The sequence below is a fragment of the Cariama cristata genome, unplaced genomic scaffold (assembly GCF_000690535.1).
Source record: "Cariama cristata isolate BGI_N322 unplaced genomic scaffold, ASM69053v1 scaffold16290, whole genome shotgun sequence".
Lineage (NCBI taxonomy): Eukaryota > Metazoa > Chordata > Aves > Cariamiformes > Cariamidae > Cariama > Cariama cristata.
Window position 1 is genome coordinate 1,607 of NW_009594216.1, and position 16,428 is coordinate 18,034.

At 59.1% G+C, this 16,428-nt stretch overlaps 1 protein-coding gene across 1 annotated transcript in view; it reads right to left on the reverse strand.

The window, feature by feature from the left end:
• TRPM2 (transient receptor potential cation channel, subfamily M, member 2) overlaps positions 1-16,257 on the reverse strand; it is a 16,449-nt gene extending 192 nt beyond the window's left edge. Inside the window, 31 exon segments of the mRNA XM_009697290.1 lie at positions 211-326; positions 833-934; positions 1,450-1,555; positions 1,758-1,844; positions 2,138-2,239; positions 2,332-2,408; positions 2,941-3,092; positions 3,508-3,571; positions 3,573-3,608; positions 4,205-4,292; positions 4,411-4,543; positions 4,694-4,875; positions 5,153-5,336; positions 5,793-5,964; positions 6,085-6,217; positions 6,489-6,607; positions 7,166-7,597; positions 7,761-7,906; positions 8,199-8,328; positions 9,010-9,147; positions 9,615-9,965; positions 11,312-11,433; positions 11,688-11,790; positions 12,162-12,362; positions 12,593-12,654; positions 13,189-13,369; positions 13,781-13,947; positions 14,336-14,516; positions 14,984-15,152; positions 15,630-15,715; positions 16,063-16,257. Coding sequence (XP_009695592.1) covers positions 211-326; positions 833-934; positions 1,450-1,555; positions 1,758-1,844; positions 2,138-2,239; positions 2,332-2,408; positions 2,941-3,092; positions 3,508-3,571; positions 3,573-3,608; positions 4,205-4,292; positions 4,411-4,543; positions 4,694-4,875; positions 5,153-5,336; positions 5,793-5,964; positions 6,085-6,217; positions 6,489-6,607; positions 7,166-7,597; positions 7,761-7,906; positions 8,199-8,328; positions 9,010-9,147; positions 9,615-9,965; positions 11,312-11,433; positions 11,688-11,790; positions 12,162-12,362; positions 12,593-12,654; positions 13,189-13,369; positions 13,781-13,947; positions 14,336-14,516; positions 14,984-15,152; positions 15,630-15,715; positions 16,063-16,257 — 4,517 coding nt within the window.
• Between the last annotated feature and the right edge of the window lie 171 nt (positions 16,258-16,428).

Genomic DNA, 16,428 nt, shown 5'->3' on the forward strand with positions numbered 1-16,428 from the left:
GCTCTCCCGACGGCACCTCTAGTCCTCAGCCTCCCGCCCTTTCTTTTTGGGGCCCCAGTTGCGGTGCCACCCCATGTTCTTCCTCCACCGCATGCAGCCGGAGAAGCCCCCTCCTGACGAGGGCAAGCTCTCGGTCTGGAGACCTGGCTTCCCTTCCCCGTGTCCACTGCGAGCTGGGTGAGGGAGCTACGGAGGTGAGAGACCCATACCGAATTCAGCCGCTTCATCTCCACGTCATTCTGGTTGTCGAAGTGCACGCTGACGGCGACCGTCTCGACCCAGGCGTTATCCGTGTTGCGGGGGTCGTCAAGGTACCCCTTGTGTATCTGTGCGCAGTGAAGGAGTCCCACATTAGCAGAGCCCTCACCACCTCTCCCAGGGCACCGAGAGGCCCCGGGGGTGGTGGAGCACTGCCCCACAGCTCCTCCGCCCCACTGGAGACCCCACTGCAGCTGGAGCCACGGAGAGCGATGGCAGCAGGCACAGACACTGGTGTTTGTGGGCTGGCCTTGGGGTCCCCAGGCTGCCTCCCAAGCCCCCTGCGTGGTGCAAGGCTATTACAGCGCGTCTCCATCCTCCCCGGTGGGAGCACTGGCCAAGGGATGATGCACCCTGCCCCTGTACCCTGAGGACACCCATGTGCCCCTGTCCCACCACAACATCCACGTGTCCCTGTGTTGTGGTGATGCCCCCATGTGCCTGTACTGCCGTGCTGCCCTTGTGCCCCTGTACCGGGGTGATGCCTGCATGCCCCTGGACTGCTGGGACACCCCCCGTACCACTGGGACACCCACATGTCCCCGTACCACTGGGACACCCACGTGCCCCCCACCTCAGTGCCTTGTTTCAGCAAATTTTGGAACTGGGGCCAGAACTCTCGCCGCAGGATCCACTTGAGCTTCAGCGGCAGCGTCTCGCCCGGCTCCAGTGACCCCTGCACCAAAGCAGATGTCAGTCCTGGGGCCTGCCATCAGCCCAGCCCAGCCTCCCTCGCTGCCACCAGCTTGGCCATCGGGCAGTTGCCACCACTGCAGAAGATGTCACAAGTTCTGGTGGGGGGACCAAGCAGCGGTGGTGCCTCCCTTCCTCCCTCTCCTGCCAGAAGCCTTCAGCAGTGCCCAAGCAGATGTCCGAGTTGGCCTGATTCAACCCCTGCACCTCTGTCAAAGGACGCTGTGCCAATGGCTTAACGTGCTCACGTGAAGGATGCGTGAGAACTGAAGCCGTGGAGGGAGAAGCAGGAGACAGCGGATCAGGGTGGGCAGGGGTGTATAACGGGACCACCACTCACCCAGCACTCCTGCAGCACAGCCCCGCAGGCAGATGCTCTGCGGGAGGGGCAGAGGGACATCCTCGGACATCCTCACTTTTCCGCAGGGCATCCAGCCCTCACCTGGTTCCCACCTCCCCAGCCCCTTCTGCTCCAGCTGGTTTCCACCCCACTCTTACCCCAGGCAGAGCCCAGACGTCCGACAGTGGGTACTGGGCCACTAGGACTTCCAGCATCTTCTTCAGGCTCTTCCGTATGATGGACCCATCCAAATTCCTCCTCCAGCTGTGAGAGAGGCCCCCGTTACGCTGCAGCTAGGCTCAGCTCCCCCCCTGCCCAGCGCACTGGCACAGGTTCCCAAGTTGAAGGGGCAGCGGTGGGTTTTGACAGGTCCCAGTCTCTCTGAGATGGCTTCATTCCCCCTTTTCCATTCCACCTCCCCAGCCCCATCCTGGAGCAGGACACCCCTTCGTCCCCACACGCTCACCGGGTCACAACGGGGTGCAGGGCATGGTTGGGTCCAAAGCAGTGCAGCCTCCCGCGGCCTTGCAGCCCCGTCCTGCCCATGGGGTTCCTGGCAGGGAGAGAGCGAGGGGGCTGGGACGGTGCCAGGGTCCCTCCGCGCACCCTGTCACGCTGATCCAAAGCCCTATACCACCTCCCCAAATTTCCCACCTCTTCTGGGGCGCTGGGTTTCTTGACGGTAGGGACAGCCCTGAGGAAGATGCGTGCCATTCTCCCTGCCCTACCATTAGCCGTAGGGAAGGGGGAAGGGGATGGATGCACCCAGGACTCCCCGGATTCTCCATCTCCCTGGTGCTTTACCTACAGCCAGCTCCCCTCCGACCCCGCGGCAGGGGCACTCACAGCGGCAACCCGTCCTGCACGGTGTAGAGGCCGTGGAAGCTCTGTCGGTCAATCAACCCATCCATGGTATTGTAGTTGATCTTCAGGAGAGACTCCAAGGAGCTGGGGGGTGGGAGGCAGCCCGGCAGGGAGGGCTGGCTGTGTCACCCAGGGGAAGGGGCAAAGGAGCGGGGAGCTGCAGGGGGGACACTCACGGGCTGAACGGGTCCTGCACAGCCATGTCCTTGTGGTCAGCCGAGTAGGTGGGAGGGTCGTAGAGCGGGAAGTTCACCTGCAGAGCACGTGGCTGTGTCAGGCCCCCCCTCCTTGCATCCCTGCTCTGGGGGCAGGTAGGGACTGGGACCCCCAGGGACAATTTCTGCCCCAGTCCCTTCCTCTGCCCAGCTTGCGGCATCACTCCCCGAGGCACGTAGGGCTCCGGGCCCCGCTCGAGGACTGAGCTCAGGGTCTCAGCTGGAGGGCTGGTGCCCCTCACTCATGCCCCCGTTGAAGCCAGTGCCAGGTCCTGCCACTGACCCTGAGCCAGCCCTGATTCAGGAGATGCAGAGGTGGGTGGTTGTACCCTCTGTCTCCCAACCAAGCATCCCTAGAACTGCAGATCCCAGCAGGAACGATGCCCGTTCACCTCCCAGGGACACCGGGGAGGGCCTCAGAGCAGCTGTTCCAGGAAGCCACTTGTCCCAGGGCTGTAAGAAGAGGAGCTCCCAAGTGTGACATGGGTGTGACGATGGGTCTGTTCCTCTTCCCACCGCTGTCGGTGTCCCCCACTCCCAGCCCCGCTGCCCAGGGTCACAGCTCCCTACCTCCCAGGGCACCTTCTCGTCTGGCACAGGGAAGCGGAGGGTGTGAGACCCTGGATACAGGAGGTTTCGGGCAAGCACGTGGTACGGGGGCTGGCTTTCCTCAGTTTTCCCCTCCAAGTCAACCTCCTTCGTCTCCGAAGCTTTGCCGGAGCCTGCGAGGCAGACACAGATAGCAAGACCCCACAAAGCAGGGTGCTGAGACCGGTGCCACGGACCGTGGCTCTGTTGGATCTCTCCATGGGGATACTGATGTCCCCTGGGGACCTGACCCCCAGCATGCCTTCCAACAGGGCCCGGAGAACTCCCCCAGGGATGCCGCAGTGGAAAGCCTCAGCCGTGGGCTCCAGGGAGGGCTCTGGAGCAGGGTGGGAGAGTGGTCACAGGAGGGGCTGGATGGCCTTGCAGAGCTCCCAAACCTCCCTAGGCCAAAGGAACCTCTGCCTTTGCCTTGCTGCTTAACAGAGGGGTGCGAGGGGGCTGCTCAGTCTTGGTCCACAGCCCGCGGGCGCTAGCTGGGGGGCCCTGGGCTTTCCTGGTGCTGCTGGGGTGGCGAGGGGCTCTGCTTACCCACGGGCGGCACGTCCTCGCCCGAGCCGAAGCCATTGCCTTGCCGCGCCTGCATTATCCACCTGCATTATCCACCTCAGGGCCTGGGCATTCTGATGGACCTGGGTGGGACAGGAGAGGGTCAGCCCTCCCAGAGCCCAGCTGTCCCCCAGGCTCCCTTTCTCGAGCTCTACGGGACATGGCCCTGGCAGGAGGCACTGCTGCCCTTGGCTCCTGGCCGCTCATCCCCCCGGGGCAGCAGCCATCCTTGCTGTGCCCTGACACTCAGCTTGGAAAACCGCCTTCAGGGAAACATTTGGTGGCATTGGAAGTGGACCCAACAGCCGTGCTGTGGGCATCTAAAGAGGTGCTCCCTGGGCACCCCACAGCTTCACAGGGAGGGGCTGGAGAGTCCCTTGTCTCCAGAAGGTCTGGAGGGTCCTCTCGGGCCGAGGACAAAGGCTGGGGCAGATCTAACTGCTTGGGGTGACCAGTGGAGGCAGGGGCTCATCCCACCACTTTCCACCTTCATCCTCCTCTTCACTTTGGAGTCAAACAGAACATTTCCCATAAGCCTTTTCCTCTTGGATGCTATTGCTTTGGCAAGGAAACTCAAGCTGGTTTGAGGGGGATCGAGTCAGAGGGACTTTCTCTCGTGCCGTGGCTCAGCTGACTCAGCCCCTGGAAAATCCCACCTTTCTTAGGTAGTTTGCCTCACCTGGTCTTCCAGAGAGACCAGTTTCTGCTCCACCAGCCCTGTCCTCTTCACCTGGTCCAAGTCCAGCAGCTCCGTCAGCATGTCAACCCTGGTGGGACAGTGCAGACAGAAGCCCCTCAGCAGCCCACTCCCACACTAATCCCAACTCTTTCCTGCCCAGGACACTGGAGGACAGAAGGACAGTCCTGCGTCAGGAGTGCTGGTACCTCTGTGCTATGTCTCGGATCTTCTGCTCCGTGTTCTGCTTCTCCTGGCACTGCCGGTGCTGCAGGTAGTTCTCCTTCAGGTACATCTCCCAAGAGAGGAGGGCAGCTTCTTCGTTCTTCTCCAGCTTCTCTTCTGCCAGAGGAAGGGGACACCAGGGCTCTCAGATCCCTGGGCATCCCAAAGCCCGGTACCACAGCCCAGACGCTGACCCTCGTGCCTCGGTGCGTGGTGCCGTGCCCCAGGGAGGGGGAAAAGGACGGGAGGGGAGATGCTGGTCCTCACTGAGCTGTTTGTGGTGCCTGGCTGGCCTGCGGAGCAAGCCTCGCCGGACCAGGATCTGCAGGTGGTTGAGGAGGATGAAGGGTGGAGGTGCGGGCGGGCGGCCATGGTACTCCTCGATCAGGTCGTGCCGCTGGAACTTCCAGATCTGGTCTGTGTGCTCCTGGACCTGCTGGAAGGTGTAGCTGGGGCAGAGCCCAGGTGTCAGCTGTGCCGTGGAGACGAAGGGGCACGCTGCTTCATATGGTGCCCCAGCTCCTACCCCTCTCCCTGATCATCCCTGGCCTGCCCCCTCTACTGCCACTCTAAAAAAACACCCCAAAGCACCCCTGAACTCCAGTCAGGATGTGCCCCAGGACCCTCCATGCACTTTCTCCGTGTGTGGTGTCCTGGCCAAGGCCAGGCCTGTGAGCGAAGCCAGCTCGACTCACCGTCAGGACCACGGGGCCAGCTCAGACTCACTTGAACATAGCGATGAGGAGGTTGAGGAGGAGGATGTTGGTGAAAAGCAGGTACAGGCACAGCAAGATGACCGTCAGCCACTCTGGGAAGATGGGTTTCTTGTTGTCCTCATTCGTCTCTGGGCACTTGGGCTTGTAGGGGTCGGTCCCATTGGGGCTGCACTGGTCAATGTTGAAGTTCACCCCTGCAAGACAGCACGGCGTAACTTCGCTGCAGCCGAACCTCGCAGAGCCTCTGGGAGCAGCAAGCGGCCGGCATCAAGGGAGCTCAGCACCCAGCAGGGATTTGACCTCAATCCGCACCATCCCAGGTGCTCTGTTCACCGCCACCAGCTCTGCAGCCGTGGCACTGAGCTGGACCGACTGATGCTCCCGTGCCTTTGCTGGTGTCCTCTCTGGACCGCTTCAGCAGGTGCAGTCCCTGGATTTGCATCGGTGGCCACGCTTCCAGCGTGACGGAGCAGGGCTCCATCCCCGTGCCCTCCTAACCGTACATTGTGCTTGGAGAGGAGCCCCGTGAGGGGCTTCCACAGGCCACCACGGCAGGAGCTGGACAGGCTGCAGCAGGAGCTTGGTACCCCTCAGCCTTGTCGCAGCCACCCGGCTCGTGCCACCCACCGTCACAGGCCGCTGTCCCTTACCGTCGATGTAGGAGGGAATCTGCCCGAAGATGGTCAAGTAGGAGTGGTAGACCACGCCACGGAAAAGCCACTCCACGCGTTCCTCGTTGTGGATGAGGATGGCCTGCTTGGCGACCCCAAAGGACACCACCCACACCGCTAGCAGGAAGAGGAAGAAGAAGACATCCTTCATCTGCAAAGATGGAGGGCAAGCAAAATTGTGTCCTGGAGCAAACCCCGCTCCAGGATAGCACAATGCGGGTGGCACATCCATCCCGGGCAGGCATCTGGCGGGATGCAGGGGAGCTCTCACCATGCGCTTCACGATGATGATCTTGGGCCCCAGCGTCTTACTGACCGTGAAAATGTGCATCAGACGCAGGCAGAAAATGATAAAAGCCAGTGACAGTATGATGCGCCCGGGATATAAAGTTGACGGGATCAGCCTGGGCACAGAAGAAGGGAAAGGCAACATCTCAGTGCCACCAGCGTGAGGGCTTTTTTTCTGATCTCGCAGCATTAAATTTCTGCAATATCAGAGTGCTGGGTGAGAGTTGCGGCGTGAAAAACATCTCTCTTAAAAGCAGTTGAAAGCAGAGGCAAATTGGTCAGAATTAATCACACGATCGCAAAAATCTTCACCGGCCTTTGGAAAAAGAAATTGCGATTAAAAAACCGGCATGGTTCTCACACCGGTGAGGGGGCTCTGCAACTCACCTGCAAGTCAGCCCTGTAAGGAAGACCAGGATGGCACAGATATCCAACTTATTCCAGAAGTCCTTGAAGTACAGGGAAGCCATTTTCACAACCCCAAATCCATCTGGATCATACAACAGCTGTTGGGAAGAGAAGAGGGGTTGGTATTTCAGCGAAAGCCTTCTAAGATCCTCATGTGCCTTGTAGAGCGGAGGGACCACACAAACCTGCTGGCCATCACTGGGGCCTCTTGCTTACCCAAAGTTAACCTGAGCCTACGGGGTTTTCTATGGGGGCATGGAAGGAGGATGGGGAGAGACACCTGAGACTTGGGGCTCTTTAGTCTGCTGAAGAAAGGCACTGAGGTGTTGAAGCAAAAGTTGAAAAAAAATCAAATGTCAAGCAAAGCCTGGAAATGCTTCCGGGAACAAACGCCCAAGGAAGGAGGTGGTCCCTCCATCTCCTGACCTTCTCAGCTCACAACAGCGGGTCTTTCTGCAAGTACCCGAGGCCAGGCCAGACACAACCATGGAGATTCTCCAGCCTCAGAGGATGGGGCATCTGGCAGTCCCTTGTGCCGGGACCTCTCCAAATGGATGGTGACATAAGAAGGAGCATGGGAACGTGAGCTATGCTCCCAGAAGGGTTTACCTCCCTCCTCTTGCCTCCTCCCAGCCTCTACTCTGCCTGCTCCGTACCTGGCGGGTCTCCTCGCACACCAGGGAGAACAGCCAGAAGTAGATGAGGTACTCCCGCCAGGACGGCAAGGGCTGGAAGTCAACCATCAGGACGTAGGCGAAGAGCAGGAGGAAGGTGAAGTAAGAGAGGATGTTCATGTGGAAGATGACGACGGGCGCGGTGAAGAAGGCTCGGAGGCGCGTCAGGCAGCCCATGGGCTGCAGCTTCTTCTCCCTGCGGGGAGCAGGGGTGGAAGCGGGGCTCAACTGCCCAGGGAGATGCCACGGCAGCTTCTCCCAGCCAGCCTTGGTGCACGCATCCCCCGGCTGCAACAAGTACCTGAAGGTGATGAAGCTGGTGTAGAGAAGTGGGAAGAACAGCATGCACGCAATCACCCGCCAGAGCCCGTTGTCCACGCACATCTTCCCCCACCAAACTTTGGTTAGAAAGGCCTGTGAGGAGGGAAGAAGAGGAGGACTGGTTACAGGAGGCTCCCCCGCCCCTGTCAGAGGGGGGCTGAAGGGCAGAGCCCCACTGCTGACAACAAGGAGCCCTGGATCTGGGGCAGGGGACACGTGGGCACTTCCCCTCCAAGCACTACTGCTGGGAACCCACCTGCACACCTCCGTGGGACACAAAATTCATACTCTTGGCCTCCAACGCCAACTGTAGACAGGTTGTCTTCCCCCAGGCCTCAGAGACACGGGTGAGAAGCTTCTGGGCTCTCTCTTCATCCTTGCGGTAGCAGTCTGTGAACACGCCTGGCCGGGCAGGTACCAGGGACACAAGGCTGAGCCCCTGGGCCAGCGTGGTGCTCAGCGAGGTGCCCACAGACTCATCCTCTGCAGCAGGAGCTGGACATGGCACCACACAGCTGCACCCTCTGCACTCCCACCACCATCCGGGCACAGCCCTCGCAGCACCACGACCCCGACCATGACGAGGGGATCCCTGTTTGTCACCATCCACCACCCCCAGACACCTCCTGGGCAAAGCTAGCCAGCCCTGCGGGGCATGAGAGAAGTTCTGGGTTGGTGGTCCCCCCTCGCTCACCGATCGCCTTGTGCTCGTACTGCTCGGCCACGGCCAGCATCTCGTCGGTGGTGTCAGTGTCTTCCTCCTCCTTGGAGAGCTCCTTCAGGATCTTGCTGCAGGCCAGCGCGGCCGCCATGCAGTCTTGGCTCTGGAGAAGAAGAAGCCAGAGAGAGCATGGGGCTCTGCGTCCTATCCTGCAAGTCCTGGGGGTCCTGCCAAGCCCTCCAGGGCTCCCATGGGAGGGATGGAGGATGTCCCAAGCAGACTTGGGATGGACAGCTTGCTCTGAGCTATGCTCCCTTTTGGGTGCAGGGGCAGTAGGTAACCCACCGCCATGGGGAATCCCGGGACAACCCTGCTCTGCTGGTGGGAAGCCTTGGGTGTCAGGACAATGGTGACTCCACGGCTCTGCCCGGTACGGTCACCATGGTCACACTGCCTCTTGCCCTGGGGATCCTGTTTATGGGTGGAAGCCATCTCCACCCCAGCAGTCGTGCCCCTGCGTCCTGCCTGTGGTGTGCTGAGCCTTCTCTCAGCCTTCATGAGGAAGAGAAAACGTCTAGCCCAGCACATTGCCTCTGCCCGCAGAGTACGTTTTGGCTGGAAAGGGAAGGATCTGTCATCCTAGTGTGTGTCTGGGGGTGAACATCAAGTGTCCGCAGGCTCACTAGCTGGCTCCCATTTGGGTGGGGATCAACCCCGGGCACTGCCATGGGCCAGCTTGCCTGCTATCCCAAATGTCAGCAGGTGTAATCTTTCCTCTTGAGGCCGGGAGATTCGGCTCCATCTGAGCCTCTCAGCCGGGACCGACAGCTCTGGGCTGTGATACCTGGGCCCAGATGATTTCTGCCAGCTCCTTGCGGTTCTGGACCACAGCCCAGATAAGCAGGTCGCGGACTGGGTCCATGGTGAAGGTGACTCGGCCAGCAGAGCGCTTGTAGAGGGACCGGAGACTTGACCCCTGAACCTGCAAGGCATGCAATGGTCAGAGGTGTTCCCCTGCCAGGAGGCTGCAGAACGCAGACAGCCCCTCAGCACAAAGCCAACCCCGAACCCTGGGTGCCTGCCTCCACCACCCATGGAAGGGCCTTTGCTGCAGATAGCGGAGTGGTCAAGACTGGACTCGCCCTGGAAATGCCACTTTTTCTAGGGCCAGAATCATGTGGGGATGTGCCCGTCCTGCCCAGTGCACCCACCCCACGGGGTCCTGCCCACCAGCGTCAGCGTGGCCACCTGGTGCTGCGGGTGTAGGAGGATGGGAGTCGCAACTTGACTGCGGGGCAGATGACTTCGGCAGGGTTTTAAGGGACTTTAACTGGGATTCTCGAGCAGGCAAGAGGACAGAGACCCAGCTGCAACCTCCAGGATGGCTTCTTGAGCCAGCGTCCCCCTCCTTAATGCAACCCCGCTACCACGTAACCCGGAGATGCGTACGTTCAACTTGATGTGCGGGACGGGGATGGAGAGCCGGGGCCGTTCCGTGTGCTTGGGCTTGGGGTAGAGAGGTTGTGTGGAGCAGCCCAGCAGCTCCCGCAGCACCTGGGAGACATGGTGCAGTTGGATTCTTGGCATTTTGGAGCCAGCTGTGTGCTCCTTCTCCTCCAGCAGGACCTTCTGCAGCTTGCTGTGGAACAGGCAGGATGGTGCCATGTTGTCATAGAGGTAAACCAGGGTGTCCCAGGTGACAAACTCCTTGAGACGCACTCCCTGCTCCAGGAACAGCTTCACAAACTCTGGCTTGTTGGAGATCAGCGCGGCTGCCATCACGGGGTGGAGATCTGTGGGCTGGCAGGCCAGAGGCAGAGGTGAGAGGCTCCGTGGTCCCAGAGTAGAGTCCCACCGTGCTCCTCACTGGGATGGGAGCAGGATTTTGTCCCTGAGCACACCAGGAGTTTCTGGGTGTGAGACCTGTGGGACATTGCCCAGAGACACGCTCCTGGGTTAGTATGCCCTCTCCTCTGGCATTGAAGCCCTCTGCTCCCTTGGCTGCTGGGTGGAGGGATGGGGTGGGGTAAAGAGTAGATCCTCTTTCCCCAGCTCACGAGGATGCACCACACAACTGAACAGGTCCTCACAGGCTTGTCCCCTGTCCACGACTCCTCAGCTGAAGGATCGTGGTGCTGCCAGATGGATCTCAGCCATGGGGACACTGGCTGCTCCTGGTGGTCACCCAGTTCAGCCGTTGTGGGGTTTGCCTTTCCAAGGCAACCTTTCCATGTGCTCACAAGTGACAGCAAGGCCCACGGGTGAGGGGGTACGTGTTTGTCCCGGCAGGAAGGTACCTGCTGATGTTCTGCCACAGCTTGGTTTCAGCCGCAGCTTTTGGTACCAGCCACCCCAGCCCAGCGCTGCAGCACCTCGAACAGCCCTGGCCTGCGTCGGCTAAGCTGAGAGCCTGCCTCGTCCCCCCCTTCCTGACAAAGCCGTGAATCTTTCTTGGGCTGTGCATTTTCACACCATCAAATATTTCCTCTTCGGGCTCCTAGTTCCCACCAGCCCTTCCCAGTCCCCACGAAAGAAAGGTATATGTGAGCTGGGGGAACCCAAACTGTCGAACGAAATAGGAAAATCCCTTCCAAGCCCCACAGCCCCATCAGAAAGGACAGCTAACCCTGCTCAGCTTTGACTTCTCAACAGCAGGATCAGGTGTGGGATGGCAGAGCTGGCTTGTGCTGCGTCTTGTGCCACCCCGTAGTAAAGTTTGAGCAGGAAAGCACCAGGCTGGGTGAGATGAGTTTAGAGACAAGTTGCCATTTGACAACATGTCATGAGCAGTGAACACAGGGCAGAGCTGGCAAGAGGTATTTTTGGCTCTAGGTTGGTGGATTGTCTTTAAAAGACACTGGTTTTGAACAAAACACCAATCGCCTTTGCAAACCATGATAGGCCAAATAGAGCCTTTACAAGTGATGAATCGCAGCGTGCGCTCACTTCTGCTTTGGGTGTTTGAGAGCACTTTTGAAAAACAGGACAGATTAAGAGCCCCTGGCAACGGGGTAGGGGTTTAGGGTCCAAGAGAAACACCCTCAAAAACAGCCGAGGTGAAAAGTACCCTCAACATCCACAAGTCCTGAAGTGGGACCTGACAAGCTGTAAGCCTGACCCGACAAGTAGCTCAGGTACTGCCTTACCTTCCACTCGTAGTCATCGGTGAAGATCTCACTACGAGCAATGTCCACCCTGTTCCAGGCCACAGCTAACTTCAGCTGGTGGTACCAGTTCTCACGACCAAAGTGGTCCTGGTTTCGGGATGCTGCATGCAAAGTTCATGTGTTAGAATAGAAGACAATTTACCGAGCGAGAAGGTACCACCTGGAAGCCCTCTTGGAGGTCTGGGCCCTTTGGGAGAAACATCTCTCCCTGATCAGCTCAGCATCACAAGATCTGGGGACCCCTTTGGTGAACCCATAAGTCAAGCAGCTGCAGGACGTGACTTGCGAGACAGCCCCCACCCCCCCATCCCATTCACCTCTCCCCATTCCCCCCAAGCAGCTCCCCACCCTTCACCTTTGAACAGGGCCTGGAGGATGGCCACATCCACGTCCTGCTGGCCATACTTGCCCTCTCTGAAAATGGTCAGGAGCTGCCGGCTCCGCACTATGTCTTGGATCTACAAGGAGAGCCGTGGGCAAGAAATCAACAGCAGTATCTCCTCCTGCCGCTTCCCACAGCCCCCTGTCCTGCGTGGGGCGATTCCTTACTCCCCGTGGGGAGCCTGCAGACCCCCTGTGCTGTGTCCCCCAGCCCGGCTGGGACTGGTCCCAAACGGTACATCTCTGTCCAAGGGGAGCACGTGGCGGAGGAGCAGAGCTCGAGGCCTTGGGGTGCCCACCAGGACAATGCAGGGAGATGGATGGTCTGCGGGAGATGAGCCTTAAATTTCATGCTGGGAGCCTTGCTGATCGTGGGTAAGGACCCTGGGGACCCCCTTTGACCTCCACACACTCAGCGAGAGGAGGTGCCTGCCTGCAAGAGGCTCACCTTCTTGGTCCACTCCACGAGCTTGCCCTCAGTGAAGAGCTCATAGGTGTCGTGGAAAAACACACTCAGCTTCTTCTGGATCAAGGCAATGGTTATCTTGGGCACGGGCAGGTTGGCCACCTGGGCGATGACATCGGCCACACGCCCAGACCCTTCCACAATCACGCAGGGGGTCCCGTTGGTGATGGCGTTGTAGATGGTCTACAACAGAGCGGAGAGGCTGGTCCTAAGCCCACCCAGAGGCCAGCAGACCCTCTCTGAGCCCGAGACCCACACTGCTGCTCCGCAGCACTCCCCTCCAGCTGCATTTCAGCTAGCGTGGCACCACGCTCCCACTGACACTGGTGAGCAGCACCCCAGGCAAGGAGCTGCCCCCTCCCACCACCGCCTCCTCCCAGCTCTGCTGGGAGTGGGCAGGAGCAGTTCCTTACGTCCAGCGTCCCGGGGCCTCCTTCCAGCACCACGCACACAATGGGGATCTTGATGGCGACGCCTGCGGGGAACCAGAGCCCGGGATCACCTCCCTGTGGTGCAGCCTCCCCCCAGCCCTGCAGCTGAATGCGGTCCCCTCTGAGCGGTGGGGTCACTGCCCTTGACATGCCAGGCTCCAGGAGAGAGAGGGGAGATGATCTCCCGGCAGTCACGCTCCTGGAGCATGTGTGTGCACGTGTTAGAACAGAAGATCATTCGCTCCGCAAGAAGATGCCACCTGGAAGCCCCCTTGGAGGCCTGGCCTTTTGGGAGAAATGACTCTCCCTTGATCAGCTCAGCATCACAAGGTTTGGGGACCCCTTTGGTGACCCCGTAAGTCAAGCAGCTAGCAGAGAAAGGCTCTTTGATTTGTGTCACTGAGGAACCAGATTCCACATTTATCAGGACAATCCTCTCAAACCCCCTGTCTGGATCCTCCAGGGAAGCCACAGCCTCCCCTCTCACCGGAGGCCAGGCTGGGCACCCCTTACCAATGGATGGACCACCCCGCCTTGTGCCCTCCGCTGCCTCAGGCCTGGCTGTGTGTTGCCGATACCTCCTTTCACCTTGGTCTGCTCCGAAATGAACTTCTCCAGTCTGGTCCTCAGGGGGATTTCCACCCCGTACCTCCCGTGGGTCCCATCGTCCACCAGGATGAAATGGGAGTGGTTGTTGTCCAGGCACGACAGGCTGCCTTGGTTCTCCTCATCCAGCACGTACTCAGCCGGAAAGCCACCCTGTAAGGTGTAGGAAGAGAAATTCGGGGAAAAGCCTGGCAGGGCTGCAGAGGAGGACCAGATGCTCAAAGCGACCAGCACGCAGGGACAGTCTGGCCAAACACCCATCCCTGCAGCCCTCATGTCAGCCTTGCCCCATGCTCCTCTCTCTCTGCTCCACCCGCCCTCATCCCCATGAGAGTCCTCCCCGGAGAAGGGCAGCACCTATGCAAGGCACTGAGTAGGGTAGAGGGGCTTCTCGGCAAACATCAGCCCAGGACCATAACTCCTGCTGGTGTGGCTGGGTTTTACCAGGGCTGACAGCCACAGGCACGTCTTGAAGCACCCGTTCCCACCACGGTCCTTGGCAGGACTTCCCTGGCTGTCCAGGCATAGGCAAAGCAAACGCATCCCCGACTCCGCCTGGCTCACCATGGGGCAGATGAGGCTCTCCCGGTTGTACAAGGTCCCCCAGGTGGCTATGCCAATGGTGACAATCTCGCCTTCCTTGTGGCTGCAGCTCAGGATGAAGTCTCGCACTGCCTCTCCCACTTGTTTCATCACGCCAGTGTGGGACCCCCCTGTGATGATCCAGGCCCCTGGGGGGTGGGTCAGAGAAGGGCTTGGGAAGGGAGAGGCTCTGCTCATAGCAATCTCCTGGCATCCCCCTGCAGGAACACCTGCTCCTCGGAGATGCTCCATCCCCCAGGAGATGTCTTCCCTGCCCTCTACATCAAGCCCTGGCAGCAGAGGAGATGCCTTCTTCAGCACAGGGTTGCATCTCTCAGTCCAGCTCCCTATGAGCCTGTTTGCAAGTGACTTAGCAAGAACGGTCCGCCCCTGGTGCTGGTAGTCCAGACAGGGACCTTACAGGCCTCCTGGGCCAGCTCGGCATCTCCACAGCAGCCCGACTCACTGAACCTGGCATGGCGGGATGACAGACCCCTCTCCCGTTGCAATTGCAGGGAGATCCTCTGCGTCTCTTACCGGTGGTCTGGGCCACTTTGACTAGCCCTTGCCGGAAGATGTTCTTCAGCCTTGGCTTCATGATGAAGTTTTTGGCTCCTCCAGTGACTGAGATGAGGAGGTTGGGTGCGTCGAGACCCCAGTGCTGTGTCATGAGGTGGTAGATGACCCGTGGAGGGGTATCCGAGGAGACACGCACATACTGCAAAAAAGGGACCGTACACATATTTGGGGGTAAAAACAACAGGGTCAGGGTAACAGGGCAACTCCACCGCAATTTCTCCTGTCCCAGTAAAGAATCAGGGGCTTCCCACACCGTTTCCCAGCAAAGGCCAGTCGCTGCTGCCCCAGGACTATGTGCATGACCCTGTTCCCACTCGCTTCCCTGGGACTGAGCATTCCCAAGACGACCCTAAGGGCGAGGACAAGGAACAGCCACCCCTTGAAGCACGGGCCTCCTAGCATGAAGATGAGCCTTGTGGTTTCAGCAAGGGACTAGGTACAGGGCTGGGGGAGAGGAAGGACCCGTTTGGGTCAGTTTTGCCTTTGGGGCATTTCCACGCTTTCCTAACCCCGTCTCATTCAGGAGGGAAATATTCGCATTTCATCTGCCACGGCAAGACCTGGACACTGGCTCCCTGTGCACCACAGAGAAGAAAACCAGATCACCTTCCCCATCTTCTGCCCCAGGCCCGTGAAGTGGATATCACCGAAGGCGTCCGTCGGCATTTCCTGGATGTGTCTCCTGGGGTCCCATTCCTTCCCCAGGAAGATGGGAGGTTTGGCAGCCTCTTCCAGGTGCTGTTCCCTGAGATAGCCGCACTCGCACACAATCCTCCTGAAACACACACCGCCGACTTTACCGAAAACCATCTAAAACCCAAAAGGCAAAAGCCAGCTGGCCCACCTGCCTCAGCCCCGGCAGGAGGTGTTGGTGTTCTCGTGACCGATACCACAGGCACCAGCATCTCCCACCCAGCTCATCCTCCAGCTCAGAACTCGTGCAGAAACAAAGGCATTGTTTGGGGGAAAATTTAGCAAAAAAATTGGTATTTCCGCCTGTAGAGAAATATTACGGTTGCTTTGGATGAAGTATGGATGGAAATGACTGCATGCAAAAGCATTGGAAAGGTTCCTGGCTGGGACACGGGACATCAGCCGTGCGGTGACACACAGCAGGGTGCGGGACCAGTGAAAAAGGAGTTTGTGGATCCCCTTGACAGAAAGGTGGGGTTTTCGGGTGCTGCGGCTTTCTCACCCAACACCCCTTCTGCTTTCCTAGCAGGGGTAGGGAATGAGGGACGGTCTGACTTACCCAGAATCTGATGTCTGGGAGCTTTCAACAAAGTAGGTGCACTCTTTCTTCCGGATGTTTTCGGGAATCCACGAGATGAGATTTTCCTGAAGGAGCGGGAAGAGCAGCAAGGGGTCAGGGTTTTTGCAAAGGGCCAGAAATTCTGCCGGGGGCCAGACACCCTGGTGCTTGGAGCACGTCTGGGTGCTTCTTTTGATGTGAAGGGAGAAAGCTCCACTGCTATCTGCAAGGACAAAGCCAGGTGTACTCCGAGGAGAGGAGACCCGAATGCTGGACACGTACCTCAGATGTTCGGTGGTTTTCTGTCTGTCCCTAAAACTCAAGTGATCCCTTCTTAATGCTCCCCTGAATTAATGAGTCACCAGATAACTCATTAACGCTCTTCAGTTCTGTGTGGCCACCCACTCCTTCTTCCAGCACCTCCCGAACTTGCCTTTTCATCGCTGCCGGTGGGGAAATGTGCCTTCCGCCTGCTCCTCGAGACACTGCTGCTGCTCTGCTGGAGGTTGGGGACCACCTCGAAGTCGCTCATCTTCCTGGGCTGTGTGGCGGGGTCGACTCCTCTCTCCGGGCACACCTTGTTCAATTCGGAGGGGAGGACTTTGCTGCACCGGCCACGTGTAGCCATGGCTGCTGTGTCTTGCCCCGCTCAGCCTCTTCTCTCCCATTCCTAGGCTGGGAGGTCCTGAACATCTCCATCCTGAGTGCAGCAGGGGAAAAAAAAAAAGGATACCCACGAACTTAAAGCCCTGGGACGTCCTTGTGCATCATTCCCTGGGTGGAGAGAGATCCGCAGGAA